Raw genomic sequence first — 24,940 nt, forward strand, 5'->3', positions numbered from 1 at the left:
AAGAAAGAGCTTTATATCAAAGAGTAATTGGATATCAAGAATATATCCCAGATCAAGTCCATAAGTCTGATATTAGCCAATAATTCCAATATTAGTCCATAAATGCATCTTCACACTCACACAGCTCTTGCAATGAGGCTAAATTCAGGACGATCACAGGCCAGGGGGTGAAGTCCTGTGGATCCAATGACAGTGGGAGCATCTCAGCAATGGTGAGGGTCTCCATGAGGCTCCTCCAGCTCTCTGAGTGTCTCCGCAACAGGAAAGTGAAGCAGAGAGAGAGAAAGGAAGTTTCTAGAATCCTCGTGAAAAGGCCATGCCCAGAAGGAGATATCATTAGGCTGTGACCTGATTGGCAGGCCAGACTCTACCCCTACACTTATTGATCAAGTTGATAGGAAATTATCTAACTACCACAATCCATCTGGAATTGAGTATGTGTGTGTATTGTGTGAAATAAGGATCCAATTTAATTTGGTTCCATATAAATACTCTTGCTTCATCACTATTGACCAGACCCTCCTTTTCCCCTGTTATCTGTAATTTCACCTACCTAAAATGTTTATGTTTAGTTTTTAATAATAAGAATTCATAAAGAAGCTATGTTGATATAGTTTTAGTATAATTATTTGGTCACTAATAGCTTTAAAAAGTCAAATGTAAGGTTCGAATATATTTTTATTGTGCTTCACTTTAATATTTTAAATTCTTTCAAATTAGATCATTTTATAATTTCAGGTAAAATGTTATTTTTGTTGTTGACTTTATATAAAAGACTATTTTGAAGTTGGGGGATAAATGAAAGGTTTAAATATACTATGTCTTATTAATAGACTAAAATCTTTGGGGCTATTTTCTAAAATCTATAGAATACTATAACACCTCAATAAGAATATAATGAATAATCCAACTAAAAAGTGAGAAAAGAAGAAGATGGGGTTTTTTAATAGTAGACAAAGAACATGAACAAACTGATTACCGAAAAATGACTTTCAAATGGCTAAAAAACACATGAAAGAATGCTCACAATCACTACTTGTCTGGGAAATGCAAATCAAAACAACGAGATATGACTGTACATTGACAATGACAGCCCAATTATAAAAGCAGACAAATGCTGAGGAGGACACACATATTGGAACTCTCATACACTCCTAGTGGGTCTACGCATATATGCACCCATTTAGGAAAGCAGTAGGATGCTACCTAAAACAACTGAGAATAGAAATCTTGTATGGTTCAGCAATATCTGATAGAAATAAGAGAACAAACCGACGTATGCACTCCTGTGTTCATCGCTGCACTGCTGAGAGTTAGCAGAAGCTAGAAACAGCTCAAAGCCTATTAGTAGAAGAAAGAAGAACGAAAAGCTAGTACATACACACGATTGTGTGCATCACAAAAACTCTGAAACCATGAAGCACCTCATGATATGGACAGACCTGGAGGGCCTTATGTGACGTTAGTAACATAAAGACATGTAATCCCTAAAGGACAAATATTGTATGGCTCCACTACTCTAGGAATAAAAATAAAGGAAAAGACAGGCATGCCAGGGGGAACAAATTTAGGAGGTTCCCAAGGGATGAGGGCAAGAGTGCGATTAACCAATGGGCTAGAAGACTGACAGGTACAGACTTGGATGTAGAGGAGGATAGAGGTCCATAAGGCAAAAGAGAACTCGTGGGGAGTGGGGTAGAATGCGAGGGTAGGTGTTGTTGACATAGTTTAATTTTTTAAGGTTTTGTTGAAGTATTAATTTTGTTTTTATTATTTCAGGTTCGACCCTTAAACAGTGAAGGATCATTAAATCTTTTAGGATTAGAGACAATTCGATTAATATATTTCAAAAACAAGATGGCAGGTAAGAAAATACAGATATTAAAAGGATAGCTTCTCCTATATATTTTTTCCTTTTCTCAATAGTATTGTAAATTCTATACCACTGATATTATTATTACAATTACCAAATAGCCTATGAAGATTATATTATTTCTCACAAAACTAGTATTACTGTCCCTAAAGAGACCAGAGGTATATATAAACCATAGATAGACTCTTGGATTTTGAGCTCACATTTATAAGAGCAGGTAGTTCTTATGAAGTGAGCCTTAGCACTTGCCCTCATGATGTAATCTCTGAAGGTATGGGTATTGTAGCAGAGTGTGTTGAAGATATCAGACAGTGCCTATCAGAAAGGAAAGCACTTGAGGTCTTGAAGGCTTGTCTTAAAACAAGCAGTCATAAATTATTAAGGGTTTATGAAGGAGGGGGAGTGGGGAGGGAGGGGGAGGGAAAAAAGGAAAATGAGCTGATTCCAGGTACCCAAGTAGAAGGCGAATTTTGAGAATGATGAGGGCAATGAATGTATAAGGGTGCTTTACTCAATTGATGTATGTATGGATTGTGATAAGAGTTGTATGAGCCCCAATAAAATGATTTATTAATTAAAAAAACAAGCAGCCATATACTTGAGGTGTCAGTTAAGTCCACCCTAAAGAAGTGTGATCCAAGGATTATTAACAAGTCCAAGATCAGAGGGAGAGACTTACTAGCGCTTAAATGCTGAGTACTGAGTTTACAAAAGTCTGGGTGATAGTAGAAGCCCAAACAGATACTTGGATCAAGCCTCCATTGAAACCCCTCAGTCCATTGACCAAGGATGTGAATATTATTCAATGGAAATGGGATTACTGTAGATATAGTTAGGTTAACATTTAACATCTTACCCTTTTTATTCCCTTTTGACTCATTTTTAATAGCCTTGTTGATATATGATTCACATATCATACAATTCAATAGTTCAGTCACATTAAGAAGAGTTGCGAAATCACCACCATTTTAGGACAGTTTCTTCTTCCATGTACTCACTGTTATAAGCTCCCGATCCTCCCGTAGCCTCCCCTGCCATGCCCCGAGGAAATTATTAGTCCACTTACTGCTTTTCACCCATTTTAAAAACTTGTTCTAGTTTTTATTCAGGAGAAAGGTGGGGCAGTTTTGGTTGTCCTCTGGGGTCACTTTGAGTTGGTATTGATTCTATGGCAGTGAGTTTTTTTGAGAGTTGTAATACTTAATGGTATCTTTTGGGTTGAAGTTTTTCTGTCTCTTATTCTATTGGTGGTGGTTTGTTTGTTAATGGTTTTCTTTATATGAAATTCAGGATAGGTAAATCTATAGAGACAGCAACTAATTTAATAAATTTCTTAGGACTATGACAGAGGAGGTGATAGGGAAATGAGCTAATCATAATGAATACAAGAAAGAAAAAATTTTTCTAAAATTGATTGCAGTGAACAAAACACAACTCTTTAATATATTTAAACCATTGAGTCATATGATGCATGAATTATAGGACAACAAAATTACTCTTAAACAATATGACAGCTTCAGTGGAAATAATCTAAGTTGACTGTCCAAGATACATCAGCAATATGTGGAAGCAACCAGATCTATCATACTCTTTTAATATATTAAAGTAAGCTACTAGCCAAATATATCATTCAATTTAAGTTTACATAAATTTGTAACAAAAATACTTGATTCTAATTTGACCCTGATATTTTTCTATGGGGTACTGAAATAGGAGGAAAATCTGAATATGTCTTCTGTATATTCAATACCATAGAACCTATCAAAATCTATGAAGTGTAAAAATCCATCTGGAGTCCCAGATTGGGATTTCAATGTGTAGGGCTTAGAATTTCCCAACTGCTACTGACAATGAGAGAAGCAGCAAAGAGGAAACACACGGGAATGGCCAGGATCAGCAGCACAAATGGGAATTCCAGGCGTTACAGAGAAGAGAAGGGGCAGTTGGTCAGTGACCAGTCATGAGGTGATTCTCCAGCCAGGAGACTATGCATGTGTAATTGTTTCAGGAAAGAATTATTTGTTGGTTTGTCAATCAGAGTAGAAAAATCACACTAGTAACTAACACTGTATTGTCCTCTTCTATATAATAGCATTCCCATGTCTTAGCAACAGATTTCTACATGGTAAAAGTATTAATGAATTTCTGTTTACTGTGGGTGAATCAATCCAGTGAAGATGAGTGTACAGTTAGTTATGTATTTTTAAGCAGAACAATTTAAATGCTCTTATATATAAGTAAAAATACTTAACCACTTATCTCTAGATAGAAGGATCTCCTTATTCTTTCCTCCCCCACCCCCTTATTCCACCAATAAAAATATATACTCAGCTATCAGAAAAATAGCTATCAATTTTGTTGTTTCTTTTTAGATTTTTTTTTTTCAGTTTTAGTACTAAAATGAACAAATTGGTTTCTCATTTGGTCTCTTGGTTGACTGTCGAGAATGTAGAAGTTCTGTGCTAAGATGATACTCCCGTACAACTTGAGAAAAGATACTCAAGTTTTCTATTGATTCCTATGCAGATAGATGTTTTGTGAAGCCAATGAAGCTTACTTCAGCTCCTCACTTTCATTGTGATTGTTTACTTTTTCCTAGGTCTCCAAATATGTGTAAGATTGGTCCTCCCTTTTCCCAATGTGCATGACTGTGTTGCTCATAAAATGTGTCCATAACAGTTTGTGTCTGTACGAGAAAACTTATTCCAACCTGCCTTTTCCCGGCTTTCACTTTTCCATTCCAGGTTAAGAATCAGACAAAATTGTAATGTCTTTTGGAAAGGAAAAAAAAAATCTCATTTCCAGAGGCCTTTCCTTCCCCCTTGTCTCTTTCTCCGTCTCGGGAGCACAGATTCCCATCCACTGTTCAGAATCTCCCATGGCTATCATAGCTCATCAGCTGCTTTTAAAATCCTATTCTGTTCGCGTCTGTTGTTGGGACTGTCCTCTGAGTGCTCTGCACTGCTACACTCCCTGGCAAGTGTCAGCTCTCTGACGCATCGACTTTGGCTTGCTCTGCTGTCCACTTCTCACCTTGTTTGCCTCATCTCAGCGTTTTGTATCTAAAGTCTTCAAAGCTTGACTTTCTTTTGCTTTATCTGATTTCAAGAATGACATCCCTTGATGTGCTGTGACTACATTATCTGTTTTATGCTCAGAGCATGTTGACGTAGTTCAGCATGGTTTGGAAGCTCCTGAGTGACACGCACATTTATTTACAGGTATTATATGACTGAAATAGGAGATGATGGACACTAGGATCCCACATTTATATGATTAAATATATCATTCCTCCCCAAAGTCAGAAAAGTAGCCATAGTGACAGATTTTTACCTTGGCTAAAGGAAGGTAATGGAAGAACAGTTCCTTTTCCTTACTCCACGTTTCACAGATTGGATTTGGGGGAAGAAATGTCTTGCTATGTAAAAGGGATCTTTACTATGATTATGTATATGAATAATTTTTCTCTTATGCCTGATTACTGTGTACTTATTAATAAGGAGCTCTTAACACCCTCAGCCACTGAAGCCAGTACATGGAGGGAGAGCACCGGTTTAGAAATGTCAGGCATGGAGAGGCAGGTCAAATTGTCAAGGCACAAAGGCAACTACATGTTTCTCTGAGTAAAATGTTGGCACTTTGTACTAAAAAAAAAAAAAAAAGGATTGTTTCATTTGAGCATATATCTGTTTACATCAGTTAGTTGATCATTCTTGCTATGTACTAGGATTGTCACCACAGCTTCTAAAAATAAAAACTGTATGTAATTGTTCAATTGATGAACATTTATACTGTTTGGGAGTTTAATGGGTAGAAAGCATTTTAGCAGTGTTAAAAGATTACTCTTGTTGTGTCTATATGTGTGTGTTTTCTTTTTAACAGAAGGGGATGAGCTGGTAGTTCCTGAAACATCAGATAATAGTCGGAAACAAATGGTGAGAAGTATTAACAATAAGCGACGTTATTCCTTCAGAGTTCCGGAAGAAGAAAGAATGCAACAGAGGAGGTAGATGTTTAATTAGCCTCTGTGGGTGCTTGCAGCACCTGAAGGCCTGTTGAATCTCTGAGGAAATCCTGTTAGCAGCAAATGTCAAAGCCAGTAGTAAACGCATTTTCTCACTGTAATGTTACTCAGAGTCAGAATGTGCACCAGATAAAAGTAGCTTATTTTTATTCATTTGTGTATGTATGTAAAATAGCCATACTTTTTGAAATGTGTGCCTCTATAATATAAACATAGACTATAAAGCTAGAGCATGTCTGTAGATAAAGTAAACTTGCATGTGTTTAAGAACTGCAGGTCAACTATTCTCTTCTTGAACAAATGGAAAAAGAATTCCAATCACATGTAAAATTATTTCTAAAATGTTTCTTTAATCATTTTATTGGGGGTTCATACAGCTCTTGTCACAATCCATACATCCATCCATTGTGTCAAGCACATTTGTACATTTTGTTGCCATCATTTTCAAAACATTTTCTGTCAACTTGAGTCCTTGGTATCAGCAGATCTAAAACGTTGTCAACTACTTAAGAGACATAAAATGGTCAGGATATCTGTTAAATAAAATTGAGATGCTTTGATATCTAAGTATTACAAGACTCTTTTCCTACCAAAAAGTATTAAATCTTTTATTTAAATTCTCTTAGCCCTATAACGCCGAGTGTGATGTTTTCATAACAATTAATGTATTTTGGTTGTTATATATATTGATAACTATGAAAGTAAAGAATAAAATCAAAAAAATGTTGCTGAAATTAAAATTTCAGGCATTATAGGGTTAGGAAGTGAATTTTTAAATTGTGCATATTCTATTATTTTAAATTACATACTTATTAATGTAATTCTCCAGTTTCTTTTTTTTTAATTTTCATAGAAATAATAACAAAATGTGCTCAGTTTTCCAAATTAACTAGATTTAGTGTGGGAAAAAGTGTCTAAACAGTTATTTTATCTTGCAGAGAGATGCTACGAGATCCAGAAATGAGAAACAAATTAATTTCTAACCCAACTAATTTTAACCACATAGCACACATGGGTCCTGGAGATGGAATACAGATTCTGAAAGACCTGCCCATGGTAAGAGAGGCGGAGCTAGGAACACGCCATATTTATATACGAATAGTAATTTTTAAAGGTACATAATACAAGGAGGAAATGTTTATCTCAGTATATCATAATGTGGGTAAGATGCATAGTTTTAGCATGAGAAAATGTAAAATTTAGGCATTTGTCTCAAAATTTGATCATAAAGCAAATTCAATTTCGTTAATCCCAAGCCTTATGAATTCAGACGTAGATTTACTGTTGGTGGTGGAAGAAACTACCGGATTTGGGGAGGGTTTATACCTAGAGTCAGAACTTGGCCATTAAATCACTAAAATTTTACTATGTTTAAGCAGTTCAGTCTAGTTTGTTAGTCAGTTTATCAAAAAAAAAATACACATTAACTTGACAATTAATGGTTGTTGCTCTCAGTTCATTTGAAAATTAAATACTTTTCCTTTGCCCCAATACAAAGATATGGTCTTGTCATTCTTACATACCAAAAGAGTGCAACATAGGGATGCTATTGTGTTTTTACCATGTAGGTTGTATTCTCAGAGCTACTGTATTGAGATTAAAATGATTTTTGTCTAGGCTCTGCTTATACTTGCCATTTCTGCCATATGATTCCTAGGAATCTTTTGTTCAGCATTAAAGCTGCTAAATACATAATTACACAGCATTTTCAGTATGATTAATGCACTTTGGCAATTAGGGATATGATTCGGTAATTTTGACTTAAAGCTCTTTCTAAGAAAGTGAGTCTTAATTACCCACACTACATACTCTACTGTGATACAGAAGATGTAAGCATATATAAGTGATACAAAGCAAAAATAGGTAGCTAAACTTGACACGAAGTCCTTACATTTAAAAAAATAGTGAATTTAAAAAACTTTTAAAGGATACTTTCTACTTGTTCCATGGAGAGAAGTCAATTCTCTGGAGTCTGAGTTCCTCCTTATAAATTTCTCACGTAACCATCTGGCTCTGTTGATGGATCAGTGTGCCTTTTCCTACTGTCATCATTCTGTTCATCATTATCAGGGGCATTTTTGTGTAATTATAGTAATATTCCTGCCTTTAAGGGGTGAAAATAATACATAATAGCCATATATCCTTTTGGAATTAAGATGTGTTTTAGCTGTGTTGGGCAAATAACTCTGTTCTCTCTGCCATCAATTTAATGTCTGTTCAGAGCAACCCTGTAGGACAAGGTAAAACTGACCCTGTGAGTTTCCAGGAATGTAATTCTTTATGGGATTAGAAAGCCTTGTCTTTCTACCTTGGGCGAATGATGGTTTTGAACTGCTGACCTTGCACTTAGCAGCCCAGTGTATCACCAACCATACACCACCAGGGCTCCTATACTGGGTAAATAGAAATAAATATTTCTTGACACAATAATTGAAATGTTAAGTATATTAAATATTATAAAACTTTTAGTTATCCAGCATACTTAAAAGCTATACAAGTTTTTTCAGGTTTTTTGGGGGGGAATGAGATTTCAGATTTAGCTCCATTGTTTTCTCATTTGAACATCTGTTTAAAACCCTAGTCTTGTTTTGTTTTATTTTCAAAAGTGAGCAGCGTAACCATACCGTACAAAGCCTCTTCTTTCCTTATGATGGTTACAATGTTGGTTGTAAGGATCTCAATATAAATAATTTCTAAAATGTGAAACCTATTGAAACATGAATATGCTTATAAGTAATATTTGACAGGTCGAATATTATGTACTATTTTAATTAAACTTGTAATTTAGTAAATATTTTTCAAAACCTGATATGAAATGAATATTATAGAGGGATATAAATTTCAAAAATATCTTCTGCAGTGTATCAACATATATAAAAGTATTTCAGTAGTTTGAAAGGTTTTTATTAGGTTTTATCTCTTTAAAGTTAAAATTTCTTTCATGCAGTTGCTTCATTTCAGTGAGCAAAAAGAAAGTTTTCGTTGCGTATATTCAAATAGCATAAGACTTGTAGAACTTTTTTTTTTTTAGATACTCTATTTTGTGTCCCACAATTCCTTAAATTGACATCATTTCAGAAATGTCCCTCTACTTGGTATTCTGCCACAGGTAAAAAACCCGTTGAGTTCATTCAGACCTTCATGCACAGTAAGACTATGCATCCTGAAGGGAAAATGTCCCTTTCAAACACTGCAAGAACTTTTATATCTAAATGTCCCTCCCTCCCTTATTTTTCCCCTCACCCTCTGACCAGTGAAAGCAAAACTTTTATTAAAAAATAAGACCTCGTCTTTATTACTAAGCCAAACAAATTTAGGTAGCATTTTCCAAAGATTCATCCCTCAACACATGATTAGAAGTCTTGATTTTCTGTTAAAAATCATTTGATTTTCTTAGTTCTTGGTCACCTTGTTGATTCCAAGTGGTTTTTTGTTGGGTTTTTTTTGCCCTGGCCAAGTTCAATCCTTTTTCTAATATTCCTTCCAATATTTTAATGTTTCCTTATCACATGAGCATATTTGTAACAAGTGGGCTTCACAGAATTATTTAGAAAATTCCATTATCTTTTAATTCCACACTTTTCTACCTATCTCCAGAGATGAGAAGTTTGTGTGAGTTTTTGCAATCTGCTTCTTACTCAGATATACTGTGCATCATGCACCTTGATTAGTGTTCTTCAGAGTCATTTTATTTTCATGTGACTGTTTTCTTTTAACTAGCAAAGCATATAAGATGGAATTTTTCCTAGGCATTTATTCATCTTATTTAAAAATTACTCTTTGATCACTTTCTTTATGCCCAGAACTGTGCTTGTCTCTGAATAGACATTGTTGACCAACAATATAATAATATGCATGTCTAGAAGAAAGTTGCATGTGTGTCTGTAGCTATGTATGTATTGGGTTATTAAAAAGCATGTCATGTAGTCTCAGATTTGAATATGTTCATCCTGTTAAAGTGATCTTTATTTAATGATCCATTTCCAGAAATAAAAATGCATTGCATTCATCTAGTATTGGCATGACAAGAAGAGCTTTCAGATACCAGAGGCACATGCCGTCTGTGTAAAGATGTGTGCCTCAGAGATTTTATGTTTTAACTTGTTCAGATAAACATGGCTTTCCTATGAACAGCTTGCAGTTATTGGATTCTTCTATCAGTGTAATTCTGCTTCCTTGTATCAAAATGGTCCTGAAATAGGGTTGTTTGCCTTATGAATATAAAAGGGTCAGGAAGCGCTTCTTTTTTTCCCTCTTCTGTATCACATGTTAATGCTTCATGTGCCTCTTGACAAGCCAAGAAAATATAAGCCATCTGTAGATGTGATGGCCTGTATTTCATAGAAATGCACACTGTAATCATTTTCATGAATTTGCTTTTTCATTTACCTGATTTACATTAGTAGATACAATAAAGGACAGATTTTTCTGCTAGTTGAATAGAAGAGTAATTTTGTACCTTTAAAAGAGTTATTCTTTAGCATATTACAGTTCTCCTAGATTTTTGGTTAGTTATTTTAATTATCTATAACTTTAATACTCTTTCATGAAATGGTTAATGAAGTTTTCTACTTCAATGACTTTATAAGTCTTTTAGAAGTTCATTCTCCTAAATCGAAGTTACCCTTTGCATCAATCTTTTTAAACCATCTTGGGGAATACAAATTTCTTTCATATCTCTAAATTCAAAACATGTTTTACAGAAGTTATGTGTTTATTTTTAAGCCAAGATAATTTGTTTACAAAGCAAGGTCATCTGAAATCATGATGAGATAAATGTCTTGCTGGACTTAAGCAGCCTCCTCTCCAGCATGCTCTCCATCCTCAGCCTCCAGTGAAGACATCAGTGGAGGTTTTCTGTTAACAAAGCTACACTTCAAGAACTAAACCTTGAAAATCCCATTAGAGAAAGTGACTGGGCACTAAATGATGGTTCCCAAATATTCACTAGTTATTTTATCTGAAAAATTAGCCTTTAAAATTTTTTTCCCTGTAACTTTAGTATTACATTATTCCATTTTTTTAAATATACATCTGAACAGTGAAGGGAAGAAGGCATGACTTCTTCCTTGGTGGGGGGCCTAGGGAGAAATGTGTTCTTTTGGGTTTATAATGGAGAGCTGCTTGACCTCTGATGAAAGGTAAGCCAATAATTACCATATTCCCTCCGTTGCTATACTTATTAAAAATACAATAAGATCTGTAAGATCAAGCTTACAAGTCTTATAAATACCAGGAAATGGGTGCAAACTGCTGACTTGGCTGTTGGCAGTATGACGCATGACCACCACACCAACGGGGCTCAAAGTGGTTTCACGGTTCTTAAGAAGAATGAAAAATTAATAAACACGTCTAATTAGAAGTTAGCTATAGGTACACTTGTCCTTTTCTTTCATTGTTTCTTGCTTTTTCTACTCATTTTTAGTAGATTTTTGCCATGTTTTCATTGCAGAACTCTGGCTTCTGCTCACTTACAGTAAAAGACAATGCTTTTATAAGGTGAATGATCTGTTGCAAATCCATTATTAAGTAACCGGTAAGAGAAGGACTAAGTTTAACTTTTAAGACTTAAAAATAGTTTATTAAGGATTCAGGTCTGATGTAAGCCAGTACAATTTTGCTGTGTGCATGTTGTCTGATATGTTACATATAGCTAGTGAATCCATTTCATTACCTTATTACCTTTTTGTCTCCTTTCTGTTGTTTTTGATAGCCCGGTTTCCCATATCCATCCCCTCATCATCACTCCAGTTTGATCTCCTCTCCGATCAACTTTGAGCACATCTATCACATGACTGTTAATTCTGCTGAAAATTTTCTCTCTCCTGATTCCATAAACCCTGAATATTCCCCGTCTCTTCACTCTGTCCCTGGTACACCAAGCTTTATGACTCTGAGGGTATGAACAACTGAGTCAGGCGTTAACCCTTATTAACCACTTACTGGTCTCCTGCTGCCTGGCTTAGTAATAACAGCACTGTGGTGGCACCATTCCGTGAATGCACTCCTTTGGGCCTATTTGTCTTCTGCCAGTTTCTCTTCCCATCTTCTTCTCTTCATATCCTTCCTCCTGCACCTTTTCCCTCGGGTTCCTTTTCTTTTTTCCTGTTTTTTAAAGAAGAAGATGGAAGACTAGGAAGGATTTCAGTGCTATTCTTGAAATGTAATGAGAGTTTTCTATGTTCAGTGAAATTTTTTCCCATCATATTGTGCTCCCAGAATTTCTGGGTTTTATAGTTCATTGCCCTATAACCAGATCAAATCAGATAAAAAAATTTCTATTTGATAAGCTTAAAGTCTATGTAGACCCTGACCCATACCCCTCTTCTATCTGTATTGAAAGTTTTAAAATCCCTATAATATTAATACTATTAATTAGTAACAGGAAATTTTACAAAAGCATATACGAATCTTTAAGCTACTGGCATGTTTTTATAATTCTAGCCAGGACCCAAGATAAGAGAACTAAATCAAAGAGTGGGAAAAAGCAACATGTTCTGCCAGCTGAAAGCCCACAGTCACTGCTTTATGTTTCTGTTCCCAGGGCCCCTGCCCTCAATTCTTTCCCAACTCATGGAGCCCCTGCAGACAGAGTAGAACTGCCTCGGTGGGTTCCCAAAAGGAGCAGACAGCCTCATGTTTGCCCCACAGAATGGTGGTGGGTTTGAACTGCTGGCCCTATGGCTAGCAACCCAACTTCTACCTCACTGTGGCACTGCACGAGAACTGGTGACCACTGAAGTCATACGATGGTGTTTCAGAAAGTTCGTTGGAAAATGGAATTGAAAGATAATGGAATTTGTCCATAGGCTTTTTGAAGCCCCCTCACATTTCCATTATAAGAAGTATGCTCATACTAACTTCAAGGGAAATTTTCTCAAGTTACTTTTTACAGATAATAAAATACTGAGATTATATCATGAGAACCCATTTCTCATGTCTGCTGGCTTAGAGAAATTGATGCTTTAAAGTAGCATCAATTGATTCATTTGTGCTTATAGTGATTTTCTATTGAAATATGAGAAGTAATACTATGAGAAGCTTATGTATTTGCATTATAATTATTAAAGACCATTGATATTAGCATTAAATTATGTCACTTAAATGTTTTATTTGACAAAGTATTAGCCATGGTTAAAGTTAAATAAGCCTTTATTGGGTTGGTAACAGATTTTAGGATACTAGAGAACTATTGCATCAGTAAGACACAATAAGAACTTTTCTATAAAAGACGATAGAGAAGTCTCTTGTCTTTGTTGTTAAGTCCCATCAAGACGGGTCCAACTCCTCGCTCCCCAGTGTACAACAGGCTAAACTGTCCCAGTCCTGCCCCATCCACATGGGAGTTACTGTGCTGGAGCCCACTCAGCAGTGACTGTCCATCCATCCTGCTTAAATTCGTCACCTAGAATAGATATGTCACATAACTAGTGAACACATTTCATTACCTTATTACGCTCCTGAATGTATGTGGAGATTTTACGCATACAGTATTTGTATGTGGAAAGGACCAGAGACTTAAGTTCCCTATCTCTTTATAATGAAGTGTACTTAGCTGAATGAATGATCAATGGGTTTTGTTTTACATTTTGTCCCTTAAACCTTTCTTCTGTATATAATCCTTTAGTACCATTGACCTAGGGTAGATTTTTTAATAGAAAAGGACAACACTGAGGCATTTTAAGTGTCCTAGAGAGAAAGTCCTTGTCACTAAAAGCATCGAGCTAGAGATGGCCAGCTGCTTCGGTGGCGCTTCCCTGTGCTGCTGTGTGCATGTCACACGCGTCTTGCAGAGTGCTTCTGGGTGTGCGTGAATGTTGGCGTGCTCGCACTGTCCGATTTCATCCCAAATTTTTATTTTCTTTGAGGGGGCAAAGGGTAGTGTTTGCTTTAAGCAGATAACACACCAAGGATTACATGGACTTTGTCAGCTTTATGTATGTCCCAAAATGACAATGGTTGAGTTTGAGGCCAGCCAACAAACTTTCAGGTTATGGCAACCGAGGATTGAGGTTCTAGGTCTCCACTCTCCTTTCATTGTAACGCAAAACAGTTCCTAGCTGCAATTGAGCATGCTTATTTATTGCTTGGTTTTTGTACTCTGAAACAATCTCCATTATGCGTGTCCATGTACCAGCACTAAGTTGGCCACCATTTAAATGAGCTAGTATGTGTGTCAAATGATTTGGAGACTCGCCACCAGTGTCTTCATTTATTCCCATGGAAGGTATTTTGTATACTTGAGACACACAAAAACTTGTAGCCCCCACACAATTTTAACGCCAAACCAGTATTAACTGGAATACTGTATGCACTAGAAAAAGCTTCATAATTTGGAATTCAAACTACATAGATTCATATGCTTCCATCTAAATTAGTCTGAAAAACTGAAGAAAAACTTGTGGTTTCAGACATAATCCATTAATGGATTCTGCAAAGATTTTCCAGTACCTTCTAGAGCTTAGTCACCATTTTAGGTGCTGAAGTTGTAACAGCTGTCAGTTTAAGAGAAGCTCAGATGACGAAAGAAATGAAGCTAGAAACAGTCACAAACACTGTGATTAGAAATACCAAGACCCACTGGGCCGTCTGCCCAACCAGCTGTGGTTGGTGGTGCTGCGGGTGGCAGGGCAAAGAGCGTGTCTACAAACAATGCCCACCTGACTCTCGGTGTTCAAAGGGCCCGTCTGCAGACTTGCAGTGAACCATGCAATATACAGTCTAGAGATTCAGGACTTGTCTCTTAACGAAACTTGTAAAATACTTACAGGTTTCTGTGAACATCGTAAACGATGGGGTTACTGAATCCTAGGTATGCGGCTGCATCTCTCAGCTCTTCCCTGCTTTAGTAGTAGCAGAAGAGAACGTATTCTTTCCTAAACCGCAGGTGATTGAAGATGTTTGCACAGTCAAACAAGGCAAATACTGACAGCGTTTTAGAATACTTTTATTAGCTTGGAGGAAAACTCTGGGTAGGGGAGTGCCTGAGAGGAAAGGATGACCAGGCGCACACCGGACTGTCGACAGCATCTGGTGAATTCACAGGCAACTTATTTTACTGTTTCCCAGTATTTCAGTAGTTTCTATCTTTCCCCTTTATAATCAACAGAGCAAATTCTTTCAGTGAACTTGTTAGAGAACTGCAGGCTAACCCTATAGGTGCCAGTGATGCCTGCCCACTGGGCAGTGACAGTCACGGGGAAGGTGGCCGCACCTCGCGGAGGAGAGCTCACCAGGGCATCTTGTGAAGAGAGCCCGCCCTACCCAGCACACAGGCTCCAGCTCAGAGAGAGAGCGACTGGCTTCACTTAGCAACTAACTGGTCCTCAGGAAGACTTCCGGAGCTTGTTTTCTGACCACTTTTTACTGTTTTCTTTCCCCCTGCACTTTCATTAGAGAGTGACCATCTTGAACGCAGGTAAAATCCATCTTTTCCCCCACGAGTTTCTCTTTTGATGCAACTGAAAAGGAAAGTGTCGGTGATGGGGCAGACTGCCGCCTGGGTTAGTATTAGAGCAGGGGAAGCAAGGTGCAGAGCGGGGATGGCGGTAGCGCTCTCTGTTTGTCACTCCCACATCCTTATTCCTTAGGAGAGCCCCCTGAGGTAGGTGTTGTCTTGAGGTCACAGGTTCGGTACTGCTAAGCCGTGTGGCACAGATGTCTGCCCTGCTGTGCTGTTTCTTCTGAATGGCTATTGGCCAGGATACACTGTGGGCTGGTAAATTGCTATGAAGGAAAAATTAATGCGGAGCATTTGTGTTTTCTAAATCAGAGTTTCCCAAAGTGGGCAATACCACCCCCTGAGAGAAGAAAAATCCAGGGAGGACACATAAGCAGGGCCACCGAGTAATTCTTCTCTGAAAAAGGATAGGCGCTTTAATCTATAGTATTTAATCCAAAGCATTCCTGTCCAGAAACCAAAGGCTTCTCATTTTCCCCTTTATTCCTGTTTTCCTAAAACCGCATTTCCAGTGAGTCAGGCCTGCCATTGCTGACCCCATGTCCTGCTGTCTCATAGAAGAATTCATGCCAGATTAGTCCCAAGGAGTTGAAGACTAAAGGAGTCCCAGATGTCCATCTCTTTTAAGATGCCTTTCTGCTCCATCTCCACCGGAATCCTCCCTTGAGTCTATCCCCTCACATCCCCAGGCTCTACGAGTCACTGCAGCGCCCCCAGGAAACTCGGGAGACTTTAACGAACAGTCCCACATGGTGATGCGGTCTGTTCAGGCCCAAATCTGAAGGGCAGGCCGAGGTGAGCCGAATGCAGGGTCCAGAACCAGAAGCCAACAAGTGTCCAAAGTCAGACTGCTCACCAGAGTTCACAGTCAGGAAACATCTTACAAATACCGGAGGAGGCAAATGGCATATGCCACATTATGAGCACCCCTCTACCAATGCTCTGTCAGGAGTAGAGGCTTTCCGGGTGAGCGGATGCATGGTAGAACTAGAATCCATACTCCACAGACGATGCTGTCTTAAGTCGTACTCTACTCTGGTAAAGTCAGAGATGCCCCCATGGAAACAAAGGGTGGGTGTGGCGTGGTTCACACCGTCTACCAAGGTCCGGTCTCAGTCCACCCTATTCTGTCCATCCTCCTGAGAGTGTCCTCCATAGTGGGGTGATAGCCACAGGTGTATCAAGTCCCCAACTAGGATCCATAACAGAAGGAACCAGGCCTAGAAGGACGCATTAACTGACCTTAACTCAAGGGAGTAGTAGGCCAGATAAGTTGGAGAACATATTTTGTAAATAAATGTTTATAAATTATAAGAAATCCAGACCCTCTCACCAATGGAAGAAAGCATCTGTGGTAGAGAAGGGGTACTCGGAACGGGCCATATGTCGTTTGCCTCCTCCCGTATTCATATAGAACAGTGGAAGGTGATTACTGAATGTGGACTGTGGCCAGCCTGGACACTCCTCTGGTTTGGAAGACGAGCCTTCCCCGAGGAGAGGAGGCCACCAGTCGCTGCCCAGCCACACGGAGACAGCTTGTCCACACACACCCTCGAGCGCTCTTACCTGGCAGGGATCACCTGCCTCGGTTCTAACGAGACTCATTTAATAATGCAGGGAAAACTTCTCAGACCAGGATCCCCAGACCCCTCTTCTTGACTCCCCTTGCTGCTCTGTCCATGGGAGTCAGGGAAGACACTTGGGCACTGGAGTCGGAAACGGGACTGGCATGTTTGGTACCCCGTGAACAAAACATTTACTTTAGAATTCCATTTTCATTGGCTTTCTACCAAATGGATGGCTTTCCTTAGCTATTGAGGTACCCTAAATACATATCTCAAAACAATTCTATTTTACTTACCTGCAAATGTCCATGTAATTCTACCCTGCTCTGTCAATGCTAACTATCTAACTTTTACTTTCTATTCTCACAATTCCTACATATTGATGAATGCCTGTCCTGATCTCGTTTGATAAGCATATTTAATAAGTACAATGATAAATGCTTACGCTTGTGGGGGTGATGTTACTTTTGTGGGAGGGAAGGATTTGTTCCTTGCTTTTTATCACTTGGTCAAGCTAGATCAGTGTCTTTATATAACTACATGGAGAAATAGACATCACTGGAGAAAATCCCTTTTTCTCTGACTGGAGCATTCTCTTTCTCTTTTCTTTTCAGAGCACTCGGCCTCAGGAAAGCCGGACTGTGTTCAGTGGCTCCGTCAGCATTCCGTCTATCACCAAGTCTCGCCCTGAGCCCGGGCGCTCCATGAGCGCCAGCAGTGGCCTGTCAGCAAGTAAGTGCCCCTTGGCTATAAGGAGGGCATGCCCACCTGCCCTGGCAGTGCCACGCGTGCTCAGCCAGGCATGTGCAGCATTGTGGAGGAGCCCCGGCAGTGTCCGCAGGCACAGGTGCAGGTGTTAGGAAACTAGCCGTGGAGCCTTTAATAGAGCAACTGGAGACAGGCAGACCCCACTCCGAATTGTAGTGGTAAATGCCCAGAAGCATTTATGATAAGCAAGGTGTCATATTCGAGAATAACAAAGGGCATAATTGTTGGGGATGAACTCATACCTCGAATGATGAAGAAAACCACACTGCCTCCCGAGAGGTGACATTCACACTGAGACAGACCCTCGGTTTGCATCGCTTACAGCACACTACAGCTGGCAGAGCTGCGGGAGAGAGAAGCCAGGGTCTGGTCAGGCAGTGAGTGGGACGTCAAGGGAAGAAATGCGATGCTGAGTGGCACTAGTTGACCACTAAAAGACAAACATTGTTGGAGGCCAGTATTGTAGAAGGTCAAGAAACTGTCTCCACACTAACATAAAATATTCTTGGGTGCTTACCAGGGGTGGGCGGGCCTTGGAGGGGAAGTCACATGGCAGGTGGTCCCATGGGAGAAGGAGAAGGCAATAAACAAACTGATAAAGACAAAGATGACGACTGGGGAAGACTGGGTGGTTTACAAGAGTTCATGGCAACAGAGGTAAGCCCTGTTACCCACACAGTCCTGCAATAACTGTGATCTATGAGTGGATGGACACAAGACTGGACAACAGGGAGAGGAACAGTCTGTCCACCAATGTATGTGGGTGTGACAGCGGACATTTGTACATGTGTATTTGTCCTTGCTGAAAATAATGTCCATGAACTTGAAAAAAGAAAAAAAATTATTTAAAATGCCATGGGGACACTTTGAAGAATTTTAAATAGGGAAAGGCTTCATCCAATCCGCATTCTTAAGATCCCTCTGGCTACCAAGTGGACAGTGAATGAGAGGTGAGCAGAAGTGGAAGGCAGCGTGCGTGTGGGTGAGAGTCGGGCGTGACACAGGGCAGTAGCAGAGGAGGAGGAATGGAGAGAAGGGAGGAGCTGCGGTATGTCACTATGTTCCTTTGTTTGGGACGTAAGCAGTGTGGCTTGCTGGTGGGTAGACGTGGGAGGGCAGGGCAGGGGAGCCTGAAGCCACTGGCAGGAATTTCCTGCTGGAACAGTACAGTGACCCCAGGCACTCCCTGCGGGTGAGCAGGCCATTGCAGTTGTGCTCAGTGGGCCCAAGAAAGGAGAGTAGTTAGCCACGTTGGACTCAATCGGTGGTTCTTAACCTTCCTCATGCCTCAACCCTTTCTTACAGTTCCTTGTGTTGTAGTGACCACAACCATAAAATTATTTTTGTTGCTACTTCAGAACTGTAATTTTGCTACTGTTATGAATTGGGCGACCCCTGTGAAAGGGTCATTTGACTCCCGGTCCCCCCTAAGGGGTTGCAACCTACAAGTTGAGAACCACTGGACTAAATGAAGGAAGGCCAGTCATAGCTTCCAGAATACGAAGGGATACAAAAAAAACCTGAAATTATTTTATTTTTTCAAAGCTATATATTTAAGTTTTTTTACAAAACAACCTTATCACCTTCAAAGTACTTTCCATTATACTTTCTTCAAACCAAAAAAAACCAATCCCACTGCCAACAAGTCGATTCTAATTCATAGAGGCCCTAGGATAGAGTAAAACTGCCCCTTTGGGTTTCTGAGACTTCAGATATTTCTCCCTCAGAGCGGCTGGTGGGTTCGAACTGGAGACTTTTGGGCTCATTGCACAATATGTGGCCTGCTGTGCTACCAAGTGCTCTAGTAGGCCTCAGTCAACTCGTTCTTCCCTTCGGCCAGCTTCTAGTACCTTCTTCCTTCCAGAAGTGAGCCCCCAGCACCACCTGCTATCTCACTTGCTTAAGCTTAGGACAGAGTATTCATTCATGTTTACAGATTAGGAATTTTTCATTAAACTAATTTATGAAACAAAACTAAAATGCCCTTAATATTAACCCATGTACAGTTTTGCAGATATGCGGAAGCTTCAAAAATTCATAGAAGAACTGTTATCTTTTTATTCAGTTTTCCCATCGACTTTCTGAAGCCCCCTTGTGTAGAACCTAAGAGCCAGCAGTCCTAGCATTTTTCTGCACTCTTGGTTTTGAGGCTAGCTTTCATGTGCCCACTCTCAGAGTGGGACAGTGTGGGTTCTGAAGACAAGCCGGTCGTTCTGTTCTGCGGTCCGGCGTCTTGCCCTGTGGGGTGAAGGTGCTTCACCTTCTCTTTGATGTTTAGGGAAATCCTCTAACGTTGGCTGGTAGTCTGGCATTGCCCTCTTTTTCTGGGAATCGCCCTACCTGTCCTGCCAATCCACCCCATTGAGCACTTGCAGTGAGGCAGGCAGGGGGTGGTGGGGAATGTGCTTCCCCACAGCACCCCAAATTCCGGGAAGGCAGCTCCTAAGAGGGCAGCTGCAGGGACAGAGTCCCTAGGGGAGGAGCTTGGTGGAGACAGAGGCCCGGCCCAGCCCAGGAGGGGCCATGGCTGGGAAGATGGCGGGCTTGCCCCGGGCTGCCCCCAGTGCTGACTCAAAGCCAGCAGGGTCCCTGTGGGACAGTGGGGAGGCTGACGCAGCCCCAGCCACCTGCACAGTCTGCAGAGAACGATTTTCCAATGCTGCCCCGCAGGGTCCTCTGCACAGAACGGCAGTGCGTTAAAGAGGGAGTTCTCTGGGGGCAGCTACAGCGCGAAGCAGCCACCCTTGCCCTCCCCGTCGGAGGGCTCCCTGTCCTCCGGAGGCATGGACCAAGGCAGCGATGCCCCGCCCAGGGACTACGATGGCGAGGTGAGTGGGGCGCTGGGCCTGGGCCTTAGGACACCACTTACAACTCTGAGCCCGTAGGCTGCAGAGCCCCCACGGGGTTGAAAACTGCAATTTCCCGGAGGTTTTCATTCTTAGGATAACTTTCCCAGGGAAATAGCCGCGCCCCTTCAGACCCGCAGAGGGCTGTGGACATTCGGGTTCTGTGGGTCTCTCCCCCTACCCCCCACCCTCCGCGAACTTCCCCTGAAGGCTGGCTCGCTGCCCACAGGACTCGGACTCCCCGAGGCACTCCACGGCCTCCAACAGCTCCAACCTGAGCAGCCCGCCCAGCCCCGCCTCGCCCCGCAAGACCCACAGCCTCTCCCTGGAGCGCGCTGACCGCGGGGCCTGGGACCCCTGAGCGCCCACCGCCGCACCCCTCCGCTGTCCTCCTCACCTCCACCCCTCCTGTCTCCATCACCTCTGCCTGAAAGTGCGCTGAGGACGCCAAATGCTGAGCGCGTGCAGATGGAGCGGCACCAGCACCGAGGCCGACTTGCAGTCGCAGCTTCGCGTAGTGCTGGATCCTGTCCCACCGCTGTAGATGCTTCCAGTAATCCTTCACCCTACACACACACGCACACATACACACACACCCCACCACACACCCCCAGGGTAGCTTTTACCTAGCCAGACTACACGCCTGTCCGAGAGAACAGGACTGCCAGGAGTGTCGCACAGGGCGCTGTCAGCAGCGATGTCCCCAAGGGTTTACAGGGAATCCTTATTACTGAACCAGTGCATATTTTACTACAGTACAGAGTTTAAATAAAAACCCATTTAGACGTTAAATACTGAATGTATATATTTAAAAGAGGCATCTTGTATTCGACAGATAATGGATGCATATATGTGAAAGAAGTCACTTAATTTAAAGAAGTGTTATTTTTTGTGTTTCCCAGCTGAGTGAATTGAAGGGTAGGCTGTGTGTGTGTGTGTGTGTGTGTGTGTGTGTGTTCCGCTGCATAATCAGCTCCTGGCAGGCCTGCTTCAGCACCATCAAAAGGCAAACCCCGCTCCATGCCGACCCTGATTTTTCTAGGGGTGGAATTTGGAACCATGAGCTTCACTTCACATTCTGTTGAGTGCTCTGTGCAGATGAATGCAGGCATACGATTCTGCCACCGCCTGATCCCTTGTCGCAGAGCGCCCTGGTGGCCGTGGCTCCCAAAGGCCCATCACTAGGCCCGTGAGTGATTTTTCTCGCGGTGAGACCATTCCGTTGGCGGTGAGAGACGCACAGAGACGGTCAGGCCCTCTTCTCGCGGAGTGGGTGGGTGGGCTGGGCAGTGCAGAGGGTTTATCCCCTAACGACAGCCTTGAAAGCCCACAGAGCACAGGGTGCACTCACCACTCGGACCAGACCCAGTAGCCAGGAGCAGCCACCCAGCTTCTCCAGATGAGCCGCAGGGGGCTTTCATTACCAGGTAACAGGAAACCGCCAAGGTAGGACGGCAGCAGCCTAAGCCAAATATTCTTCCCCATCCCGTGGCAGCCGACAGTCAGCCTCGAGCTGCACGCTGGTCAAGTTCTCTTTCAAATCCCACTATTTTAATTGCTATATGGAAATGAGATGCAGAACCAGAACTTCATTTCTCTAGGGTCGCCCCAAAGTACGTTTAAGCAACTGAGTGGAGCAAGGGGTGAAACAGCTCATGAGAGTTAAGAGCCAGCTTCTCTCTGACTTTTCACCACGGTTTCAATGCGAGCTGAGGCCTGGGCCCTCTGCTTTATAGGCCCACGGTGTGGAAGAGACTCCGGCGGCTACTGCTCACAGCAGGGCCGGGCACCAGCCCCGTGCCTTGTGCTCCTCAGCAGGGCAGCCCATCTTTCTCATCAGCAGCCACCAAGCAAACGGCCTGCTCACCACCCCAAGGACTGGGCTGCAGGGTGGGGACGCCCACCCTCAAGCTTACTCGCCAGGCTCAATAGGGAAGAAAAGCTCCCGTCGCCTTAGGGAACTTTGACATGTAAATCTTCCAGATTCAGTCCTTGCTACACCTTGACTACATCTTGGTGATGAGCGTAATTCCCTGTACAGTGTAATTTCCCAAGTAATTTTACTTTGAGAATAAAAGCATGTAAAAATACTTTTGTTCATCCAGATACCAAGTGCTGGGTCTTGAGTTTGGCCGTGTCCCTGCTCATTCCCTAACTCCGCCCTTGTCAAGAGAGGAGAGAACCGGGCAGCCACCCCCCATGCTCCTCTCCTTCTGCCTCTGCCGCCAGTCTCTCCCCAGGCAGAGGAAGCAGAACCAGCCAAGCTTCCCTGGTTCCTACCCTGAGCCATCGTTTTGCTCCCTGAAATAATGTATAACCTCCACTTGTTGGTGAGTTGTTGTTGTCTGTGGGTATGTTTTTTTTTTTAAAGGATCGAATTGTAATCCAGAAGTCAGCCCCCCCCCCCCTCACCACCAGGAGTAGCATTTCAGCACCATAACAGGGAGAGTGGGGGAGCTCTTGGCCAACAGGGCAGCTTGCCAGCATCCCCGGAGACACAGGTGTGCCACCCCACCTTGTGACCCCACACGCGCTCCCCGTCGACCAGGGCCATGTGAGATTTCAAAAGCAGGTCTCAAGGGAGAAGCACAGCCACAGGCAATCATCTGGGGAGGATTTCCCCAAGATCATGGCCACTACTGTATTTGCCCCTCGCCCTTAAATATGACCCTGCTACTTCCTGGAGGTTGAGAGAATACCTTGAGAAAGAACAAGGAACAGTGACAAAAATCACAGAAAGGAGACGACTTTGCTGTTGAGTCGCACCTGTTTGAGGGCAGGGCGCTGTGCAATGCACACGGCAGCCGGGACTGCTTGTTTTCCACAGGAAGGACACACACGAAGTCAGAGGCTGTCTGGTGGGGGTCGCCCATGTTGGTGTTTGGCACTGTCCCTGTCCAGCCATTGGTTAGCTACCCTTGAACTCTAACTGATCTTGTCATGTGCCCTGGGTGTATAAACTTAGACAGACACACACACACACACACACGATTGTTGCCAAAACCCAAAGCCTTCCTCCTCATCAAATGATCGCTAAAGCGGATTTTACGTTAGTTATTTTAAAAAAAACAAAACCTACGGGACCCAGTCTTACTGTATTATGCTTTGAAAAGGCCCGTCTAGTGGTTCCCAAGCAGTGCTAGTGCCCGTCCTGTCACATTTACAGCAAGGCTCTGCATCTCAGGCTGGTTCCAGTCTGCCTTCCACATGCTTAGAAACACACCCTCTGTTACTTAGTGGCCACATGCGTTTGTGAGAGATCAGTTGCATTTATGTGGCATCTCAGGTATCACAAAGAAGTCAGGGTGGGACTGACACACACCCTCACGGGGCCCTGTCATATGGCAGCCAAGCAGGACTTGGGCTTGCTAAGACGCTTTCCAGAGCAGCCTGGATTCTGGGAACTTCCCCTCCCCAGCTGGCCTTAGCCTGTTAGACTCACTGAGTAAGAGCCCAGGGAGGCTACTCGGGACCGCTCTCGTTACCACCTTAATGACGCCAGAGTTCTCTGGGCCCTGCTCTGGCTAGCCAGGTCCTGCCATCCTCCCTGGACAGCCATCTCATTCATCAAGGGGAAAAGGGACACAAACAGATCAACCTTGAAATTCCATGGAAACAAAATAACCTGCCTTTTATTTGATAGTTTACTATCCTTTGTTTTATAAAATTTTTAAGGTTTTTCCCATTGTAATATTCTTGTACAGTGTTGCCTGGTCTGGATGTAATCATTTTGGGTTTTGAGTGTAATGCTGACAAATGTGTCTGGAAGGGGAGAGAGACTGCTCTGGCCTCGTCTCTCTCTCTTCTTTGGCTTTACGCCTTCAGTGTCTTGAGGAACTTCGTAAGAGATTCTCGGCTGCCCGACAATGATGTGGACTCTTTTGCACAGAACTGTATGAGGTGGGATAGTTAAAGGTGTCACGAAAGACTCCTCACCAATATTTCATGTTGGTGTCGCTTAATATTAACCAGACTTTGATGTATTGCAATAAAACGGGGAACTGTTAGATCTAGTATTTCGTTGTTTTTCTCCCCGTGAAGACAGGCGTCTGAGGGTTGGAGGAGAGACGGTGACCGCTGCCTTCTCTCTTACCTGCTTTTATGCTGCTCCCTCCCTCCTGCAGGCCTCTTCCTCAGGCTCGGCCATAGGCCTCCTCTGCCCATAGCGCCGGTACTCACTGCCATCCTGTCAATACTGGCTCACAGTGACCGCCTGTGGGTTTCCAAGTCTGTAACTGTTTACAAGCCCAGTGTTTCTCCCATGGAGCAGGGAGCCACTGGTGGTTTTGAACTACCGGCCATGGAGATCACAGCCCAATGCAGAACCTGTACACCTGGGCTCCTGTAGCTCCTTTAAGAAGTAGTAAATTATGCTCACTCCTCTGGTCAGAAATGCCCTATCAT

At 42.1% G+C, this 24,940-nt stretch overlaps 1 protein-coding gene across 4 annotated transcripts in view; it reads left to right on the forward strand.

The window, feature by feature from the left end:
* CDC42BPA (CDC42 binding protein kinase alpha) overlaps nt 1-24,543 on the forward strand; it is a 318,565-nt gene extending 294,022 nt beyond the window's left edge. For all 4 annotated transcript variants that reach the window (XM_075531439.1, XM_075531457.1, XM_075531449.1 and 1 more), the window contains 6 exons: nt 1,780-1,864; nt 5,756-5,879; nt 6,836-6,953; nt 17,537-17,654; nt 20,361-20,518; nt 20,766-24,543. In XM_075531439.1, the coding sequence (XP_075387554.1) occupies nt 1,780-1,864; nt 5,756-5,879; nt 6,836-6,953; nt 17,537-17,654; nt 20,361-20,518; nt 20,766-20,897 (735 nt within the window). In that variant the 3' untranslated portion in view covers nt 20,898-24,543. The remainder of the gene's footprint in view (nt 1-1,779; nt 1,865-5,755; nt 5,880-6,835; nt 6,954-17,536; nt 17,655-20,360; nt 20,519-20,765) is intronic.
* The last annotated feature ends 397 nt before the right edge of the window (nt 24,544-24,940 follow it).

The sequence above is a fragment of the Tenrec ecaudatus genome, chromosome 1 (genome assembly GCF_050624435.1).
Source record: "Tenrec ecaudatus isolate mTenEca1 chromosome 1, mTenEca1.hap1, whole genome shotgun sequence".
Lineage (NCBI taxonomy): Eukaryota > Metazoa > Chordata > Mammalia > Afrosoricida > Tenrecidae > Tenrec > Tenrec ecaudatus.